The 22,816-nt window shown below is 33.1% G+C and overlaps 1 protein-coding gene across 4 annotated transcripts in view; it reads left to right on the top strand.

Moving 5' to 3' along the window:
• Window positions 1-22,505, top strand: part of LOC138324658 (receptor-type tyrosine-protein phosphatase T-like) — a 34,797-nt gene extending 12,292 nt beyond the window's left edge. Inside the window, exons 10-33 of one of the 4 annotated variants that reach the window (XM_069269690.1) lie at window positions 1,241-1,336; window positions 1,955-2,056; window positions 2,470-2,565; window positions 3,545-3,640; window positions 5,471-5,560; window positions 7,261-7,389; window positions 7,624-7,744; window positions 8,274-8,407; window positions 9,029-9,213; window positions 9,439-9,526; window positions 9,965-10,041; window positions 10,348-10,384; window positions 10,763-10,860; window positions 11,130-11,261; window positions 13,471-13,616; window positions 14,683-14,818; window positions 14,933-15,079; window positions 15,311-15,410; window positions 15,592-15,665; window positions 16,300-16,425; window positions 16,980-17,096; window positions 17,266-17,423; window positions 17,614-17,749; window positions 21,051-22,505. In XM_069269690.1, the coding sequence (XP_069125791.1) occupies window positions 1,241-1,336; window positions 1,955-2,056; window positions 2,470-2,565; window positions 3,545-3,640; window positions 5,471-5,560; window positions 7,261-7,389; window positions 7,624-7,744; window positions 8,274-8,407; window positions 9,029-9,213; window positions 9,439-9,526; window positions 9,965-10,041; window positions 10,348-10,384; window positions 10,763-10,860; window positions 11,130-11,261; window positions 13,471-13,616; window positions 14,683-14,818; window positions 14,933-15,079; window positions 15,311-15,410; window positions 15,592-15,665; window positions 16,300-16,425; window positions 16,980-17,096; window positions 17,266-17,423; window positions 17,614-17,749; window positions 21,051-21,119 (2,690 nt within the window). In that variant the 3' untranslated portion in view covers window positions 21,120-22,505. The remainder of the gene's footprint in view (window positions 1-1,240; window positions 1,337-1,954; window positions 2,057-2,469; window positions 2,566-3,544; window positions 3,641-5,470; window positions 5,561-7,260; window positions 7,390-7,623; window positions 7,745-8,273; window positions 8,408-9,028; window positions 9,214-9,438; window positions 9,527-9,964; window positions 10,042-10,347; window positions 10,385-10,762; window positions 10,861-11,129; window positions 11,262-13,470; window positions 13,617-14,682; window positions 14,819-14,932; window positions 15,080-15,310; window positions 15,411-15,591; window positions 15,666-16,299; window positions 16,426-16,979; window positions 17,097-17,265; window positions 17,424-17,613; window positions 17,750-21,050) is intronic. The other 3 variants (XM_069269687.1, XM_069269688.1, XM_069269691.1) reach the window with 3 other exon arrangements.
• Window positions 22,506-22,816: the final 311 nt, after the last annotated feature.

Raw genomic sequence — 22,816 nt, forward strand, 5'->3', positions numbered from 1 at the left:
TTGTAATACGCTTATAATTACAGTAAAACACGGCCATAAAGAACCTCTGGTGGCCAACGTAATCGCTTCGTTATAAGTATGTTTCGTTACATGCATTTTAAAGGCATATTATGGGCGTAGCATGTAACTAACTCAACATGGCTCATCGTATTTTAATGTTTCTTAGAGTACCTTAACGTATTGTTCATTTGGCTACGCTTATGTGAAATGTGATAAGCGTGCCACAATTGTGTGCATGTTCAAGATTTGAAGTAACGCTACGTTATATCGTGGGTTAAATTAGTTGTGGAGGTGCGCTATTAACACAAGTATAATCAGTTCTTCAAACCAGACCGGGATTCCAGTTACTCGATCAAAGTATGCGTATTCTTCGAAATTTTCTTCATGTTACTGACAATTTCTTATTACACTTGATCAAGCATTAGTGTCTCTGTTCCTTCTTGTACAAAGATATTATTAATTTGTTTCACCACGGAGACTCTTTTAAAAACTAAAGTGGTTTGAAACTGCAAATTGTGACAGTTCCCTCCGGTCAGGATATGTTGGCTGGTTTATTTATAATCGTGTAGCGGAAGGGACAGAATTTGCATACATGCTATCTCTGATTAAAGCGTAATGAGAAATGAAGCATAATTAAATGTTCCTCAAACATGTAGTTTTATAAAGCATCCATGTAGCCGCCGCAGACAGTATAGCCATATTGCTGCATTTGATCACCGAACATTGAAATAAAACAGGTAAACCTACTATAACAACAGCAGATAGATGCTCACTTCAAACGTGACATATTCATATACATCATATTTGCTACATTTTTGAAACTCTGGTTCAGGAAGAAATTTTCAATCAAAATAAATCAAATTTTATTAATTCACATTTTTTACATCATATTTATATAAAGTGTAGATATGCAGGTAAAATGATGACTTCTTAAAACTTCTTTAGATGTTTAAGGAATCACTGAGTAACACCTTACCTGGTTTTTAGTTAAAGTTTCACCAGAAATATCAACGTCTCACTTATTTGATATGTAACTTGAACGAATTCGCCAAAGTTGATTTCGAAGATCTGAAGATGTGGTAGAATGAGGATGCCCTAAATACCTTAGCGGTATTTTTAGAAAAGAAGAGTATGTATGTCCTAATTTCTTACCTGAAAGTGTCATTTAAAATAGTTTCCTATGATATAAATAGCATAGTTTAATACGTATAGTGAAAGTGAAACCATTAATGCATTTCAGAATGTATCACAGGCCGGTACGGTGAAAGCTGTGACCAGATTTGCTCAAACAATTGCACAGGGAAGCTATGTGAAAGGAGCAACGGACACTGTTTAGGTAATTTATAGTTTTATCATTGATTGCTTATCATACATGTGTAACAGGGCTCAAGTAGTGTGCTGCCAGCCTGGCTCAAGCTCTAAACTTCGGAAATAGTGGTCCTCTACTCTACCGAATTCCCATATTGCAAAACTAGATGGCTATCATATCATTATGTACAAATTAAATCTGTAATATTTCCCAATCTATAGCTCTAATGTTACAACGGCAAGAATAATTTGCAGCCAGACGGACTCGAATCTGCAACTCGAACATTACTGATCCACTGCACTACCATCACTGAAGCTAGATATTGACCGTATCACTATGTTCGATAAAACATGATATACACGTATAATATGTGTATTGTATTAAACTACTTTAGCACAATTTCACTCCTCAATCCTTTTTAGCCTTCAATCTGATCAACACATTCAAAAACTATCGTGTACTGGTACACTATTCTAATAAAGTATTTGAATATTCTTAGTCATAATCGTTAACTTTGTTTTCTTGATATGTATCAAATATTACATCCACAACTTTAGACCAGCAATTGACTACAATTTAGCAAAGAGCATGCAAAACTTCCAAAAAGTGCATTTTATTATTATTAACGCACGCATTAATTTTCAGGCTGTGTTTTGGGAACATACGGTGAAATGTGTGAAAACAGCTGTTCTTTGAATTGCATTGGAATGGTACCGGTGTGTGACCGGAACACCGGACGCTGTACAGGTTAATGACTAATGTATCTTGTATACATACATTGCCTATATTTCCCTTCCACTATCCTATTTTTTACCTTATAATTTTTAATATCCTTTCCCTCACGAGTCACATTTATCTTTCTTTTCCGGCTCTGATTGATAATTGTTGTTATATATTCCTACCCAGTTCGTTCAGAGCAAAGAGTAAAAGGATTTATAATTCTGTTTGAATAGTTTGTGACCAATATTTTAAAACTACTCGAGTCAACGAGTGAAGCAAAAAGAATTAAAGAGACTTAAGAACAATCTCACGTGAATCTTATTGACCGATGTGCCTAAGGATACCATTGCCTTTTTAATGTTTAACAAGCATGGAAATATTGATATGATGAGCCAGAACATCAAGCATCCTATATGTAATATTTCTTATCCATATATCAGACTGCGTCCCTAAACGGTACGGTGACACATGCGACAGGATTTGCTCATCAAATTGCAATGGAACAACGTGCGGAAGGAACGACGGACACTGCTTGGGTGAGATATTTTCGTATCTATGCATATTTCAAATCTTAGTATTAACTTAGATCTTCATCTTCTTCGTCTGCTTATCATGAGGGAAATAGAGTTATTCCTATTCCTTTTCCGAATAGTGAATATGAACGCAACTTATCCGGGAATCCATTTTTAATATATCTTACCCATATATCAGGCTGCGTGCGGAACCAGTACGGTGAAACATGTGACATGGCTTGCTCAGCAAACTGCAAAGGGACGACGTGTGGAAGGAACGACGGCTACTGTTCGGGCAACTACTGATTAATCTATTATCACAATTCTTTTTGTAAAATATACAATTTTTCTCGTTCTATTTTTTATCTATGTGTTAATGCCGAAAGTCAAAGCGAGCTTGGCCCTCCATTATCTACCCAAAGTTTTATAAATGGACAAGATCAATGAAATAATGCTGACGTTATCATAATTCTCCTTTTATGTGCGCTTATTATTTGATTTGTTTTAAACACAGTGGAAATTATACCTCTCAAAAATGACATTTATTTGGTAATTACTTCTCTGTATAAAAAAAAATCCTCTACTGTAGATAAACGTTTTGTAACAAACAGCAAATGAATGCACTGATTCCATGTTTATAGTGAAAACATATCCTAAGTTTTTTTTCTGATATTATTATCTTGAACAGCAAGGGATGCTAAAGATCTTTGACGTATTATCAAGGATTTTTTTTAATAATACGTATGACTCTCTTTCGTACCACAAGATATTGTATAGCAAACTTATAGTTAATCTATTAGTTATTGTGGCAAATGATTTGGTAATCATTTGTACCCATTCCCCAATGATGCAACAGTAGCTATCTTACCTACCAAAATAACAAATTAACCAAACGATAAAGTTAAAAAGCAAATACATAATTAAAATAGAATTATCAAATCATTTAAAGGTCATAAAAAATGCTGTCATTTTAATGCACAGTTTCTTCCCTGACATTTTCCAGAATGCTTTGCTGGAAAACATGGTAATATATGCGATATGGATTGCTCCATGAATTGTAAGGACACGTTATGTGGAAAGGACACAGGACACTGTATAGGTATATCAATATATTATGACATTTTTTTCGTAAACGGAGATAAAAGATATGGCGAATAATATGTACGAAATTGTTATCAACATTGCAGGAACAGACACTGCCATAAGGCTGATGGGGAATGTGTCTGTGAGCAAGTCTGTTATAATTTCATACACAAGTGTAGTAAATGTCTTTACTTATAACCAACGCATTGATACTGACGAATCGCACAGCCTTCCTCTTAACTGGAAACATTGCTATCGTCACCATGGCAGTGCATTTTATGTAATAAAATTACACAATTTGATTATTTCATACATGTACATATTACATGTAACTATTTTGACATAAACAGGTTTGGTTTATAGGTAAGTTCACTGTTAAAATAGAAAGTGGGAATCCTGGAATTTTCTGGAATACATTTGCTTTATATTAATACGGGACGACTTGATTATTGTGTTGCATGTGTTAGATGTAAAAAATTTTTTTCTCTGCGGAGTATAGCAATGACAGTTATAAGAATTGTCGGAACTAAATGTTATTGGTTAATGTTTAAAATTTTCCATTCATCATGTATGTATATCTGATTTAAATGCTTTAAGGTCAGTTTATTTTTCTTTCGTATAATTATACACAGCGCAGCGAACCCTTGTGGTTGAGGTGTTTAAGTAACGTAAATCTATGTAAATATATGTAGAGGTGATAAAAGTTCTCTGTAACCGTAAACCTGAAGTCAAAACAAGGCCCAATGCAGCGCAAAACCTTATTCAAAATCACACCCTGGCGTGATTATAAACTATAGACTTTGAAAATTCATAATGGAAACATCAGTGAAAGAAAAACTTTCCAATACATTTTACGTTTACATTTTGTCCTAAATCTTTACTTAAAAGCCATTTTATGAGACACTACCGCTTCGTTATTTTCTGCCCGGCGACGGAGAATGTCTTTGAGATATAATCTGTAGCCACAGTAACGTAATTTTGCATAACGCTATATAGAAGTTTGTCTTGTTATGTATTCAATATCAAATGCATTGGTTTTCAAACAGTACAATAGTTAATGCATACAAAATGCAATCAGAACAAAATACATGACATCGATTAGAGATCAATGGTAGGTGGGCTAGGGGATATAACTCCGCAGCCGTTGGAACCCATTTATATAGGCACTTGTCATTTAAACTGCATTTCAAACAATTTTATATTAACTACACTTTGTATTTGGTAGCGGATGCTGGTGTTTAACAACTGTACAGTAATTTCAAATGATTAACAAAATAAACTGTGCAATTTTTCCAATTTATTTTAGCGTTTTTTAACGTGTTTACTTTTTTTACTAATTTATTATACATGATGTTGAGATGCCTTTTATAGTTTGTTTTGAGAATGAATCGGTTCTATGACTATTTAAAGTGTTATCCTTGAAAACACGGAGTAACGTGCGACATGAACTGTCCGGGGAATTGTAACAGGACGTTGTGTGAACAAACCACAGGACAATGTAAACGTAAATAAGCTACCACAATTAATGTTATGTATTTCATGGCCATATCTAGATGGTAGACTGGACACCAGTGACTTCAATATTACAAACATACTAAAGTTTAATTGGATGATAATTGTCTCCATGCTTTCTGATTCTAGAGTTCCAAACTAGGAGAATGATGAATTGAGTCCTTTGAAACAAATTCAATGTGAACTGCTTCACAGTTCATTCAATTTGTTTCAGGAGGAACTCCATTCATCACCCCATAAAATTGACCAAGGCAAGATTCAATCCGTAAATTTTAGCATAATATAGATATATATGAATTAATAATTACATGATTTTCTTTTTATTTTTGTGTAGGATGTGTAAGGGGATCATATGGCATAGACTGTTCGATGGCATGTGATAGCAATTGTTTAGAATGTGATCAACAAAACGGAGAATGCACAGGTAGATTTATATAGTTATTCAACGGGATGTCATAGTCAAACAAACACAAAATAACTATTACAATACTTTACATTTCATCGATCTCGATTAAGAAATATAAGAAAGTGTTCACTAAGAGTTTTGTACTCACCGCAATTTCGGATAAACATCGCTTGTTTTCTAACACATTCTTGCATACATGTAATTTATCGCTCACGATTACAATGAAGAGATGCCAGGAAATATTCACTACTATACTAACCGCTATCGCTGGTCAACATCGCATGTTTTCTAATCCGTCCTTAAATGATTTATCGCTCATATAAGTTGTATCGTGATGAGCCGTGCGGACTCTATGGATACTCAAAAATGATACTATATCACATATGTCCGTAGAATTGTTTTAAGTCATTGGAATGTATATCTAAGCTTTATTCAAAAGAGGGGACATGTGATATCATATGAAAATGTTCAAATTTAGAAATTTTATTTTATAGATTAAAATGTGTTGGAGGTATATCTTTATACAAATATATTGGTGGTGTATATTTATACAAATGTATTGCATGTGTATATTTATATGTTGATTATGAAACCATTAAAAGATCTGGAAATCGTCATTTAAATTCATTAGGAATTATATCCGATAAAGTCACAGTGTCACACCCTCAATATTCAAACTTAATGCTAAGTCACTCCATACTCATTAAACGTACTGAACCTTCAATTTTGTGTTTTGAGTTCTACACTACACCACAACGCTACTACGAGCCGAAACTCAACATTACATATATGTGATAGTTTGAGTCTTACTTTAGCAAGGCAAAGGTCCTTTAATCTTGCCCAATGTCCATAACAATAACTCAGCTAGACAAAGGTCCTGTTACCATGCCCAATGTCCATAACCATACCCCAGCTAGACAAAGGTCCTGTTACCATGTCCAATGTTCATAACCGTACCCTAACTAGACAAAGGTCCTGTTGCCACGCTCAATGTACATGATCATAGCCGAGCTAGACAAAGTCCTGATACCGTGCCCAATGTTCATAATCATACCCCAGAGAGACAAAGGTCCTGTTACCATGCCAAATGTTCATCACCATACCCAAGCTAGACAAAGGTCATGATACCGTGCCCAATGTCCATAACCATACCCCAGCTAGACAGGTCCTGTTACCATGCCAAATGTTCATCACCATACCCAAGCTAGACAAAGGTCATGATACCGTGCCCAATGTTCATAATCATACCCCAGAGAGACAAAGGTCCTGTTACCTTGCCAAATGTCCATAACCATACCCCAACTAGACAGGTCATGTTACCATGCCAAATGTCCATAACCATACCACAGTTAGACAAAGATCATGTTACCATGCCTAATATCTATAACCATACCCCAGCTAGACAAAGGTCCTGTAACCCTGCCCGATTTTTTAGCATAACGGGAGTTTGTGACTGGTTAGCTCGTTGTCACTATATATGTATAATGTCACTGGGTGGGTTGTGTTGTTTTGCGTCTTCGGCAATATGCTTTAGCGGCATTGCACTATAGAATGAACAAGGTTTTCGCTATTTTATAAAATATACCACAGGCTCTCAAAGATACTAAAAAATCTAATCATATTTAACCAGACAGCCTATGACTACACGATGTTACCCTAGTTTTAAATATATATTGTCGATTCATGTCTATCATGTAGATTTGTTATTCTTTTAACAGAATGTGCCGCAGGTTTATATGGGACGAACTGCAGCTTGTCGTGTGGGCATTGCAGTATCTGTCAGATAGACACCGGTGTCTGTGTAACGCCATGTGACGATGGTTACCAAGGAGATCTGTGTGCAACAAGTAACATTTAGTTTAACTTCAATCACGTTACAGCTACAATATGTTTTAATATATACTACATCCTACGTGACAAATAAAATGTCATAATTTCAAACACTGACGTTAACATTACTATAAAAATTTAAGATGTAACCTAAAACATTAATATCTTTTCAAAGTGTAATCCTTTGGTATGTTCTGTCAAAAATATCATCGTATGGAGGTTATTCTGATATGATATTTATTCTTTGATAGGAAAAGTGGCAGAGCCTGGTGAACCCGCTCCCTCAGTTGGTGCAGCACCGATAGTGGGAGCTGTCGTAGGAGTGGTTGTAGTAGGGGTTGTCGCCATTGTTATAGTTCTCTTTATCAGAAGGTAATATATTACAACGTGTGATATCGACAGGAAGTGGCAAAGTATAACAATGGTTTATTTGGAATTATAATTAGTAAATGTCGCTGGTAATAAAAGTAATGAGTTTTCCATTTAATTTCAAAATAATTTGAATATGTATGAGTATGTTGGATATGTATGTATTAAAACGTGTTTACTTAACAGTTCAATTATCATTGTATAGTGGTTGTGAGAAATGTTAAATTCAATATTCAAGGGTGCTGAGTTAGTTACGAGTAAAAATAAAATATATATTTGTGGATGTACTACATGTTAAAAGTTAAAACTGTAGTTCAAAAGACTTTTAGACGTATAGCAGGCCAGGTACGTATATTCGTATGTATAGGGCGGAATGCAGATGCAAAATAGAGCTTTGATGTGATACGATCATAAGTTATTTTTATTTTGTGTTGAAATTACATGACTCCACGGGTAACTGTGAATTCTTTTTACTAAAAATGAACACAATGATATTTCAAAAGTATCAATAATTCATGGATTTCTTTTCCAGACGTCGACTAAATGCTGAACAACAAAAACCTTTTAGTGATATTGGTGAAAACAATAAGAACCTATACCTTAAACCAGAGTCCAAGAACCGTAGATCTGGGGTGACAGATAGCAACATCTACAGCAACATATCAGGTACATATTAATACATAATAACTACAGATAGACGGAATATTTCTTCATTAGACGGATGATATTCTGCATAACAATGCTACTACCAGAATAGATGGAATGTTCTGTATTAGATCTATGGTATTATTCATAGAAATACACGGAAGGTATTCATTAAATGTATGGTATTAGTCATAGACATCAATGCTACTGCTAAAATAGATGGAAGGTTCAACAAATACGATAGACGGGAGGTTCTTTATCAAATGTATGGTATTACAAGCTAATGACAAAGATACTGTTTTATAAAATCAAAACACGAAAGACATAAATTAAGTGATAGCTAGTGTATTTTGAGATTGCAATAATCTCCGTTGTATGTTTTTAGTTAATTGTATTGAATTAGTATTTTATGTGTGTTTCCCAGCTCGGATGCAGCAGACGTCAACGCATGATATTCAAATATCATTCTATATTGATATAATTTTCTTTTATATCAGAACCCGTCAACATTTCTTTTTTTTTACTTTCATTACACGGCTTGGTCTGATACAAATATCGGTATTTATGTAATGGCAGAAACGTTACAACATATCTAGAAATGAGAATGCTTGTAAAGATACGGTATGTATATATTTATCACAGAACAAGAGGAGCCATCCGAAGCTGGAGCCAGTGTATATGTGAACGCTGGTCTGGTCGGAGAAGCTTCCGGTTCCGGTGATGTCTACTATAACTCTGGTCCAATAGGGTTTCCTGTTTCCGAACTGAAGTCTATTGTCGAAACTAAAATGAAAAATAAGGCAAAGGCTTTCGAAGACGAGTATAAAGTAAGTTTTCCTTAATCTACTGGAATGATGCGACCATAAAATTCTTGATGATGTAAGCAATGCTTTGTTAAACAACACAAAAATACTGAAAATGATGGAACAATTAATGGCAGCAAGTGTGTTTCAATATATCTGGTATAGTTGTAAGTTGATCGATAATAATATATATAATACTTCTGAAAAGTGTGAAACAATTATTTTCTAAAGTTCTAAATTATACTGCAGTCGATACCCTCTGGAGCTTTACACAAGCACACAACTGGGACGCTGGACCATAACAAAGTCAAGAATCGGTTTAAAACCACGTTTCCGTGTAAGACAATGTTTATACTAAGTTTTTAAGTCTTCACAGATTAGGGAATGATACATGTGTTCGTTTAGAAAATACTACATATTGCTAGCTATCATTTGTTTATAATAGATTGTTAATATAAGTACCTATGCAAGATTTGTTTTAACTCTACGCTGTCTCAACATAAAACAAATGATCATATTACGCTAATTACTGTTTATAATAGTAATATACAATGAAACTTTCTCAAGGCGAACCCGCTGATTTATCTTATAATATAATCACTTCAGTTTATGTTTCGCCTGTTTCTAATAACAAATTTACATAATGCGAATTTACCATTTTTACGAGATATGGTTGTTAATGTTATTGAAAAAATCTTATAAGCTCTCATAATATAGGAATAAATTTTAATTCAATTGAAGTTTTAACATCTATTTGATGTCATCTCTAATACAGACGACCATTCTCGTGTGATTCTTGACATTGTGGGGAAGGATCCACACTCAGACTACATCAATGCTAACTACATAGACGTAAATATTTCTATACCATTTATAAAATAAAAACATTAAAATTACATCCAATATTAAATATTCTTCACGTAGCTAATGAAATGTTGTTGTTTGTGGTGAATATAGGATTTTATATTGGCAAAATAATATTCTAAAGACCTACTAAGCAACGTTGATCGTTTTGATTGTGATTTGTCCTTGAAAATAACATTTTAGCATCTTATGGTACATTGTGTTCCACAAGTAGCTTTGACGATCTAATTTGAAACTTTATTAATAGTATACGCATTGTTAAGTAGTCGTGAACTTTATGCATCAATTTTACAGAGTGTCACAAAGCCCGCTTTGTATGTCGCCACACAAGGTAAACATTGTTTCTCAGTAGCCAGATAATGAATGTTTTTTTTTCTTTTGCGATAGCCAATCAATTTCATTATATCATAATCTGAACATGAAGCTAAACACTGCATCTTCCTGAGGTATAATTTAAGGCACTTTTATAACTATGTGGTATTTCAGATATGTTGATGAGTTCCAAGGATTAAGCTCAGAGCTATAGTACTTACTTCACCAAGCGGGACTATTAAACTTATTTTAAGAAGTCTCGTACGTGGATACCTTTACATATTTATTTATAAAACCACTTCGGTAATAATATGATTTAAAGGGAAAGGTAATGGATCATTTAAGTACGTATCTTCTATAAAGATAATTGAGAATATTGATTTAATATTCTGATCAGGGCCACGACCCGGCACTGTTAATGATTTCTGGAGGATGATATGGCAGCTACAGACAGGGAAAATCGTAATGCTGACCAACCTCATAGAAGGAGGAAAAGTGCGTCTATGTATTATATTATAAATATGAATTAATACGTTTAAATGTTTTACAAAAGCAGGATTTTTATTATGCTAAATGTCTAGAAAAAATACTTTGAATATAAAAAAAACCATATTTGATTACACGAATTGCAACCGCGTTATAGAACTTCATTAAAATTATAATTAAAAGTAAATTAGGTACGTGAATGTATACAGGTTAAACTGATGCAATGACTACGTCCACAACTCCGCACTTTACTGATTTATTTGATTGACCTATTGTAGCCGAAGTGTGACAAGTATTGGCCAGACGAAGGAGAGAAGCCGCTAGATGCTCCACATTTCTACATAGTACTGGAGAGGGAACGATCATACGCTTTCTATGTCATTAGGGACTTCAAGGTCACAGAAAAGAAGGCAAGAACTATTAATATTGTATATATATTTTTTGATTTTATTCAATAAATCATGTATTTAATTTCCAAATATTTTATTGACAAGAAATGCTATGTGTCAATTGAATTCGACACCAGGCAAAGCCTATCTTAGTCTTCTCCTGATATTGGTGGTACAAACAAACAATTATATAAAACATACATACTTGGTTAGATTTATGAAAATAAGGGGATGTAACTCCTAGATGAGGAGCGATATAATTTTTGATCATATTTATTGTGACTCTATAAATTAACAGTAAATTTTCACTTTTAATACAATAACCAAAAATTATGACATGATTTTAAACATACTCGATAGTATGTATATTTTGTGATATTGGTCCTATTCGCCACAACAGATACAGACTATAAAGTCCACATGTGTATAACACAATAAGCCATCCACTGATGGGAATCAAGAACCAATCTCACAAAATTGACATATAGTTGATTTGTGGAGTTGCAACTATATTTGTAATTACAATTGTTTATCCATAATTAGTTTCTTAGGAGTTACCTTACTTAAATATTTAATGATTTTAAAATAACGAAAAAAGAAGAATAATGATAATCATATTAACAGAGAGACAATTAAAAAATGAAATTTGATTAGCGTCATTAGGCTGCCCATAGCACACATATTGTGAGTTGCCAGCTTTATCAATGTGGATCTCAAGGGATGAAGGATTATAGGTACATGAACGTATAAACAATAATCTTTATGTATAATTTTATAAGACCTACCATTACTATGATCTACATGTACAAGGCTACATATACCAGAATAATACATGTTTTATTTATACAAATGAATCAGATTTTAAATCTTTTTGATTGGGCTATATAATTGGACACGTACGTTAATATATTTCTATTTTCAGTATCATTACAATCTGTACATCCCTGTACCAGGACATTTATATACATATGGTTATGATGATGATGATTCAGATGTTGTTCCAGCGTCAAACGATAGTTTTGATATAGATTACATTCAAAGAAATAGTGATATGCAGTTTCAAAAGATTGATTATATTCACACATTAGGGATTATATAAGGTGATCCATGAATCGGTCACAATTTAAATTACTTGCACTATTTCTTAATTGGCATAAATTAATATTTACATTCCGATAACCGAAGTATTTGAACACATCAGTTATGTCAGTTGAAATTCGGCTATTTTCATGTAGAATTTTTCTCTAGTTGTGTGGATGATTCAATATTATGGATTCCATCAACTATCTTATTCATTTCATTTAGCATTTAGAAAAATAACTTTCAAAATAACTTACTGTACGACATTAGGGAGGATCAAATAATCTGTTTGTGCGAAGGGAATAAAGTGTCTCATCATGTATAAAAGGTTCAATAATATTTCTAAGATAATCTGGTGTTTCATTATTCATTATTTGATACATGAAAATGAGTCTATATTTATATCTTATGTATTCTAATGTTTCCCACCCTAATTCTTTGCATAATTTATTATGAAATGTGCCTTTACGTAGGCCTGTTATTAATCTTACAGCCTCTAGTTGTATTGATTCTAATTGATCTTTTTGAACTCGTGCACAATTATCCCAAACAATATCTGCATATTCAATTAATAAATCATGAAAATGACAATACATTTCCTTTGCAGAAAAAAAACTCACTCACCATTTTACATATTTGATTATTTTGATTTTAAACACAAACTAACATCGCTCTCGCTTTATTAGATATACATGTAATGTTACACCTTTTTACATCTCAATCATTAACATCCGTTCAAAATAAATACTTATATAATTAATTTGATATGTATTGTTGACTTTCAGCAAATTTGGAACTTTTGCAATAAATCAAATATGTCTGGGAGACAACTCTTATATAAAATTAGCAAACTGCGTTTCACGCATTCAATTATTCAATTAAATATTTAGTACATAAATTGATAGGTTAAAACTATTCCAGGTTATACAAATACATGTAATAGTATATAAATAATAATGCAATATGCATGCATAGTAAATATAATTGATTGATTTATATTTATTTTGTCATTGATTAAAGCATCAATTTAAGTGATTCCAAAATTGAAGGACAATATTGAATCCAAGGTCAAAGCAAAAAATTTGAGACACGCCTTTATGCGAAATAAATAGAAAAAAGTTGATATTTCTGCTTAAAAACTTCCTTGCAGACAAAAACAGTCCGACAGATACATCAGTTTCACTACACCACGTGGCCAGACCACGGGACTCCTGACCCTAACGAACTCGTTGTCTTCCATCGACGCGTGAAGAACTACGAGGCTGTAATGAAAGGAAGAATGGTTGTCCACTGCAGGTAATATGTCGAGATGTTCGAACCAAAACTAACTTCTCAATGTTTCTATATCTTAATATATTATCCAAATATCTTACCTCATCTATAGAAATTGATGCTGACGTCACTCTTTTGTGATCCTTATCTACTTTTTTTGCCCTATAACTATGGCATTAAACTTACACAAAGGAATCAATATCTGTTCTGAAAATCAGATGGATATGTAATATTCAAATATAGTTTCAAGAATGACGATAATTTTAAATGATAGTAACACTAATCATCTTGCATAATCACGAGCAAAATATAAAATGAAAGTTGTAATTTACATGTCTTGTCAAAAATAAAACAAATTGATATCAACAAATATCAAGATATTATTAACTATTTCAATCGATATCGTTGGAATTCCAAATCGTATAGCTAAACCCGTGCCCGAGCCGATGGCATTTAAGTTAGATTATAAACAAACGCAATAAATAACCACTGAAAAGTTGATGGAGTTAATTTTCAGGTACATTTTAAGATCGTGTAATTTGATTAAAACCTAATATCGCCTGGCAAGTGCTATAACAGAACAGTGTTAGAGCATTTCTTTTTTTTCGCTTCATGACACAAACTAACAGGTTGACATGATTTTAATTTTGTTGAAAACATTGGACATAAGTCTGTCCTTAGTTATGAAAACACAAACTTCAATTACTGCCTACTATTTGAGTTAACAGACAACATCACGTTTTGTTAGAGCAATGACAGGTAAGTCTACTCTTAGAAATAATGTTTTGAATAGGTCTAGGCAATATTTGCTTTACTCCACTGGCACGGCCTAGGGTTCGGCATACAAGACGACATACCAAAAATGTGTAGTCGCAGACAGCAAGCGAGTTTGTTTAAACATTCCACACACTTGGGCCACAGTGGACATTCATGGTATGTCACAGAGATAGGACTTCTATTAAAACTTGTTTGTCTTCAATGTATATGCATGTCCAATGCCCTTTTAGACTAAATCCGTCTATTAAAAACTTATCACTAACAATGTTGCTTTGTAAACGAACAAGGTTTTTCTGAAGAACTTGTTTTACAGTGCTGGTATTGGTAGGACGGGAACTTTCATCGCCCTCGACGCTCTACTAGAATACGGGAAAGAGACTAAAAGAATTGACGTCTTGCAATACATTAAAACCATGCGGAAGGATAGAGTAAATATGGTTCAAACTGCCGTAAGTTTCATTTGTGTTTGTATTAATTGGCTGCTTATAACGTTTTTTATAATTCGGATATTTTCAGAGTTAACCCCCTCCCAGTAATAACTTCCATACATTGCCTTTTTCCAGGAACAATACATAGCTGTACATCAGCTACTTCTTGAAGCCTTCGATATGCCGGACACCCTCATCCCAAGAGGGAGGTTCCATACAGAACTTAGTGCCCTCTCCAATGGTGGTCCCACCAACCAAACAAAGCTCAGACAGGAATACCAGGTAATGTGAAATTGGACAGTCAGCGTGCAAATATTAAACAATGATAATACAAGTTTGTGTTTGTGATTATTGCAATAAATAACAATAATTGTTTTCATTGGTATGTTCACATTTATCAATGCTTTCATTCCTACTAGTACTCCTTTATGTGTTTTTACACTTATGTGCTTTTATCATTCGTAGAAAAGATTATTTTTATAACTATCATTAATTTACATTTGACATGGGTAGATGACGCAATCTACCAAACCAAATTACGATGAGACTGACTACAGGGCCGCCTTACTGCCATCTAACAAGATGAAGAACAGGAACCTATCCGTCTTAGCAGGTAATGGTGTAATATGAAGATTCATGTAAATGTCAAAGTAAAGTGAATGGTCATATACTGGAATTTCATGTTTTTAATTAAGTATAATTTTAATTTATTCATCGAATTTATACTCTATTCGGTATCAGGTAATGCGCGATTCAATGATACCAAGGTCTAATCAAGGTATTTTTTTCTACAGCTGATAGGTTTAGGACTTACCTTCAATCCCAGTCAAGCAGGAGAACAGACTACATCAATGCCGTTATGTTGCCGGTAAGATTTCCAATTCATTTTTAAACGTAATGTAACAATGTATTTGTTGAAAGTCCAAAGTGTTTTCAGAATTTACGTTTAATTATACATGGAACGAGTTATTTCGTTATGATGTTATTCGTTTGAAGTTTAATATATTTCTTTTACCTTTACAGTTGAAGTGGTATTACAATTGGACTTGTATGGCTTTATAAGCACATTCGATGAATCTTCATTTCCATTCACCAGTCAGTGAATGTCTCTATATCAAAAGTTTCCGTCTACCAAGACAATCTTACGACGTCAGTTATTGGTCATGACGCCATAACTACATGTGACGTCACAAGAGTGTTATAACACGTTTGTCTTATGATATTTATGACATGGATGTATGACATGGCACTTATGCAAAAATAATGATAGTATATTCTATCTGCATATAAATTATTATCTAAATGTTGTCATTAGAAGAACTTTGCTTGTTATTGTTGTTTTTTTCTGAAAATATCGCAAGTGATATTTGATTGATGCAAAATGTATAGCTAATCGACATTATATTCCTTTTCAGTTTGAAAATTATCCCTTCAATCTGCTTCCTTCTATTTAAGTAATAATGCAATTTACTGCCAGTATTTATTTTCTTTTGCCTAAAAAGTCCTACACGTCCAAGACTGGGTACATCGTCACTCAGACTCCCTTGGAGGACACTGTGGTGGATCTGTTAACGATGATAATGGACCACAACTGTCACACACTCGTGACCATTGACACGGACCACATTGTAAGTGTACCATACCAAATCATCAATCCGGTTTGGTAGAATTATGTCGACAAAGCTTAATAAAATATTTCATCTTCTTTGGGTTCAGACATGAGAATCTTAACCAAAGGGGTAAGAATCTCGGCAAAGCCTCGTGTTTCACAGTTTAAAGTTTTATCCCGCGGGTTGAGATATCCTGTCTCACCCCTAAGAGGGTGAATGGCTATTTTTCTCTTACCCTGTGGATCACTTTGTGTCGCACGTGATCCTGATCTCGTGTGGCTTGTCTTTACCCTAGGGTGAGATAGAACAGTCTTAGAGTGGTAAGATTGTGGATGTTCCTGTTCGGGAAAGAGAGAACGCAATCCATGTTTGATCTACAGATCAATACGTGAACACTACGCTGTTTTACCACAGGTGATATGCTTTCTATTTATGCAAAATTATGTTCTCTGTATAAAATCATTAATAGCGGTCTTTTATCAGAATTGTAACCATTCAATTGTAAAATCATTAATAGAGGTCATTTTATCAGGATTGTAACCTTTTAATGGTTAAGATATTTCTTCTTTAAGGAATGGTTGCATACAGACGATGAGTTCCAAACTTTCAGCAATTATAGGCTGGAGTACAAGGGACATTCATCAACCATAGAATGTTTGGATTTACATGATATTGAAATGGAAAATTTGGTGAGCCTTTTGTATACATCATTTAACAATTTAATTTTTTATAAAAAATCACTTAAGTGATTAATTTTGTGATCAGTCTTCAATATGATTACGCTATTGCACATATATGTCTGAGATAGAAATCAAAGACAGGTGAAATGTTTAAGAAACGTTATTCTTACCTTCCCAGGAGAATAACACTTCTATCAACCTCCGAGTGTTCCACATGACTGGATGGGATAGAGACTCTCCAGTCCCTAAGGATTCGTCAGTGTTGCTTCAGCTGCTGGAGTTAGTTGACAGCCGACGTAAATCGGACGACACCAAGACAACAATTGTCATATGTCGGTATGTAATGACAACTAGGCATCATGCGGCTACTTATTTGACCGTACTTACCCATATATGAATGTTATCTTGTCACTTTGGCTATGTCATTCCTAGTTCTAATAGTGTTTATCGAGTTTATTTGAAACAACACATACATTTCACTATTGTTGTATATGCAAATATGTCATACTGTGTTCTAATGTTACAGTGACGGATATTCCCAGAGTGGACTGTTCTGCTGTATCAGCAATGCCAGAGACCAAATGAAGTGTGACGAAGAGGTGGATATATATCAGATCTCACGTCAACTGCTCGTACGACGTCCGGAGTTTTTAACAAATTTCGTACGTATGTCTTCTAAACAGCAATATATACATTCACTTGCTACTTTTTTCTATATAAACTAATCAAGCCGAATTGAAGTATATGGGGTATTACTGACACCCAAAACGTGATTATTGTGACGTCACTTACATGGTAACGCCAACTGATCATCGTCAAAATGACTGTCTCATCTTATGGATTAAATCGCATTTGATATACGGTTTTCATGGATTTAACGCAAACAATATTAATGCAGAGACCCCTCAATCGATGGTCTATATAGATTCCAGAGCTTTGCAGACAATCATCTCATAATGTGCGAATGTTTGCAAAGCTCGGTTTCTGTATAGACCATAGATTCAATAGAAAGACGGTTTAATGCTTAAGGATGTATTCTTCTGAGGTTTCAGTCACGTTGAATTCTCGTTTCGACATAGATCAAAGAAGTTATCAGATTTTCAAATAAAATCTTTCAATATCTGTAGCAAGTTGACGGTTGCAAATTTTGTCAAAAAATTACTTTTCGATTTTTTTATATGGAGATTTTAAGAAATGGCCCATTTGGCGGCCATTTTGAAATTGTGTCTGTTTTCGCTTTGAGTAGAGCCACAATTTTACCATTTTTTACTGAAATTGTTTTTACTTAAATCAACACTGCGTCAGTATGTTTAGCTGTATCGGGCAATTTTTTTGCTGTAAATCTTTACTGGGTTCGTTGTAAGTAAAATACTGATCATTAATGTGTGAAATGATATACTTTTGTCACTTTATATTAACACTTAATGGTAATTTGAGCACTTTTATTTTTTTACTCTAAAATATCGAAAAATAAATATTCAAATGGGGAAAAACAGTAAGCACACGCACCCCCCATTTTTCTGTCTGAATTAGAAAGAACAACCCTTTCCCTGTTGAATTGCAAAATATTAACAAAAGTTTAATACCATAACCTTTTCTAAAAAGGGTTTAATTTGGCAAAAATGGCTGAAAATGGTGCATTTGTAGCTCAAAGTCAAGGGATAGGGGTAGCATATGCTGTTATTTTGAGAAAAATATTGGTATTATTAATCAAAACTGGTATGTTTTTAAAGAAAATTACTGGAAAATAAATTCTACAAACATCCATACATATCAAACACCCCATTAGGAAATTATATAATTAGTCTCTTGTGTATACGATCAAAACGGCAAAATTCCCATAAAATCCAATATTTTTTCAACTAGGTATCCTGGAGTGACAATAGCTCAAAAACGAGCACACGGACATATGTTTTTTCTTTCATTTTCTTTCATGGTATGAACTGCTATTTCCTAAAATCTATATGAGAAAAAAGTTTAAAACAAGAAAATTTTGACTTCTCAGAGGAGTACATCGTTTAATATGGTCAAAGACGATTATGTATGTATAGGATGTTCATAGAAGGATGCTTATTGATCCCCTAACGGTGCTGGTGACTATAGTTTTTGTTCCCGTTATTCTGTCTGTCTGTCTGTTACCTAAGATAATCTAATTTTGCCAATCTTGGTTTTTAGATTGTTAGGTGAGACAGTCACTATTGTTATGACCCAGAATAACAGAAATGAGAAACCAGCAGCTAGATTCAAAACACAATTTAATTATATATACAATATTATACAGAGATGGTTTACAATATCTAAAGTAATTGGTGGTGGTACAAGAGTAATACGATGATTCAAAGTGTTACTTATCTGTATGCAAATGTCCTGGTATGATTCTTGATCCTTCCAGGTTTCAAATTAACAATAATCACAAATCCACAAGGAAAATGAATGTCCACAGATGATTTGTAAAGTTCCAGGCAATATGAATAAATCCACACAAGGTGTTGTAATAATCCACAGATAAAGTCACAATAGCTCTCCCAATAGAATCTTACATGGCGCTGTACAATTCTTGATATGTCTAATTACAGGTCTCATTCCAGTTCTGATTAGCCTTGGACAGCTGGAGTATATATAGCTAAACCCTAATTCAAGAATATTGGAGAACCTTCTACTTCTAAAAATATCTAACTAAAGACAGTAAACAAATAAACACACAGAACTTTCTGAAAATAGATCATTTTAGATCTCTACTTATAATCAACATGTTTACAAACATATTTGTTTATACATGATAATATTCTAGAAAGTTCTATAACCTAAATCAATGATATGAACTTTATAGGATGTATTGATAATAAATCTATAGGAGTTGTCTCCCTTATCTCATAACTACATGTATTTAGTGTCATACATAACACTATCATTAAAATAAATTAGATTATTTTCGCAAAATTGTGGTTTTTACAGAATACCCCAGGACAAGATAGATTGATTATGATAAAACAAATGTGAAGGTTGGAAATATTTTCATCAGGATATTTAAGATTGTTTGATGAAGGTCAAAGTAGTTTGGGCTTTAAAAAAAAAGAAGAAAAAACAAACAAAAAAACAGCATTTAATACCCCAGACATGTTGATGTATACATCTGAAGGCTGCCAAGATTGGGGCCTTTGGGTCAGCCTTTAAAAATTGAACAGATGTCCTCGCACAAGGGAGGGGTGTCTCTCACTCACCTAACCATCCCATCCCCATTTTCCCCAAAACAATAACACCATTTTCACTTAAACTTTTCATTGTGTATTTGTAATAACGAATAGAAAAACAAAAAACAAATTAAAATTTTATAACAGTTACTGTAAGAGAAAATATCAGCATATAACTGTAGTAAATTAACATTTTGAGTCTGTGTAAATATTTTATAATGTATAATAGTTATCACCACTTATATATCATTCATATACTAGATATTTCATATATCATTAGCATAGCATATCATATAACATAGCATAACAAATGCAGCTTTTAATATGATTTGTTATGGTAAAGCAAAATGTTATCTTTTTTATTGAAGGAGTAAAACACTTAATTAACTATGTTTTTGCAAATGTTGTCAAATAATCGAAATATCTAGAATAAATTTGAACTTATTTATTGTCGTGTGAAGATCACGTCAAACATCACTGTTTTGTTTAGAAAACCGTTAAACAGAGACGGACTTTCTTTCTGTATGGATATCTTTTGTATCTTGATTTATAAAGGATGCGGGGGTGAAGTTTCATTACAGTTATTCCAAAGTTAAGTTCACACTAATAGCTTCGGATACATGTACTAGGCAATGTTCGTTAATGTAACCCTTTTACCATCTTGATACCATTTGATATTGTACGAATTGTTATTCGGTAAATATTCATTCATTTAACAAAATTGTATGTTTGGAATTTATGATTTACATACAGTTACCCTTGTTTTGTTCAGGACCAATACCAGTGCTGCTATACCACGTTAAGGGATTATCTGGATACTGATGATGTATATATGAATTGAGAGATATCTGGATACTGAGTATGTATATCCAAAAATCTGGACACTGACGGTGTATATTAGCTGTGATATATCAGGATACTGACGATATATATCAAATGCGATATATCTAGATACTAACCATGTATATATACAATGCGATATATCTGGATACAGAGGACGTAAACATCAACTGTGGTGTCTGAATACCATTAATGTGTAAAACATCATTGACTGACAAACGTTGATTTTTGTCCTATAAACATTTCGACAGTGAAAAATATAATGATGTACATTGATGCTTGTATTGCCATCAAATGCATTGTTTTGTTTTTGATTTTCAAATATCACTCTAAAACGTTGTTTTCAAAATTACTATTCTTATGATTTTAAGTATAAGAATATTATACTGACAAAGTCTGCCTTATCTACACTTCGATCTACAAAGACAGAAAAGAATTGCATTGTTCTTATATTGACTTAGTTGATTTAGTATAATGCAATTGTGTTCGGCGATCCCTAAATTTTCATTGGATTTCCAAATATCGCTTTGTTGTTTGAGATTGCGATATGTTACTACTATTGATCTCCTACTGTAGAATAGCAGTTATTGTAAATACTGACTTATTATATGGATTGACTTGAGTATAACTTGTTTAAATAAGTATTATGTTAATCAAGTATATAATCCAGTCTACAAGAGAAAAATGTCGATTTGTTTAAAGTACTCTTCTTTTCCTCCACAAATGTTGGCGACATTTTATAGGCATGAAGTGAAGGCATTGTTAATCAATTTAAAGCCAAGGAAAATGATTATATACCAAAATGGAAGTTTTTATATATAACGAAACACCTCAAATGCAAAATTGTGCATCCTTATATAAACATATTTTGAATATCTGACATCAACTTGATATCTATTTAAGTCTCTGTTCGATTATAACTAATCTAGTATTTAATATATTGTCGTTGTGTATAGGTTATAACCTTTTACTGTCGATTCTAATAATACTGATAGTGTTGATACTTTATATATTATTTCATTATTGTTATCTTGTACTTTTGTTTAAATTAATGTACCCTTTCGTATTTAATTTGAATATTACTATCTTTCTGACATAACTAGCATTTTTATTTGCGTTTTTAACACTGACGATACATTTTCAACTTCACTCGGAACTTAAGACTTTAACAGATCAAAGTACAGTGCATCACTTATGCGTGGTTATCATATGATACTAGCTGTAGTCATAAATCGCCTATTGTTCATCAAATCAATTGTATTCCAATTACTCCTACACACTATTATGATAATATGTTAGACGATATTTTTGGGAACGCTTTAAATTCTACTAACATAGACCTTATTATATATATGTAAAAAAAAACAACAAAAAAACAAAAAAAAAAACATTGTTTTTTGGTATGCAATTTTCTTACTGACATATGCTTTTTATTGTTGTTGGTTACGCTGGTTTTTATCTGTCTATTGCCATTTCCATTAAGCTGTTTATAGATTTTAGCAATTAATTTAAAATAAATATAATATCTTATCATAAAAAATATAGTAAATGTGATGTAATGGAATATTTGTCTGTTCTTTATTCAATTTTTATTCCAATTTACTACTTGAGCGACACCTGAAGGAGTGTCGCAGATGAAATGAAGAGAAGAGAAATGGGAAATAACTCTTGTTGTTACTTCTAAACGGGACCAATTTC

Source organism: Argopecten irradians, chromosome 6 (assembly GCF_041381155.1).
Source record: "Argopecten irradians isolate NY chromosome 6, Ai_NY, whole genome shotgun sequence".
In the NCBI taxonomy this organism is placed as follows: domain Eukaryota; kingdom Metazoa; phylum Mollusca; class Bivalvia; order Pectinida; family Pectinidae; genus Argopecten; species Argopecten irradians.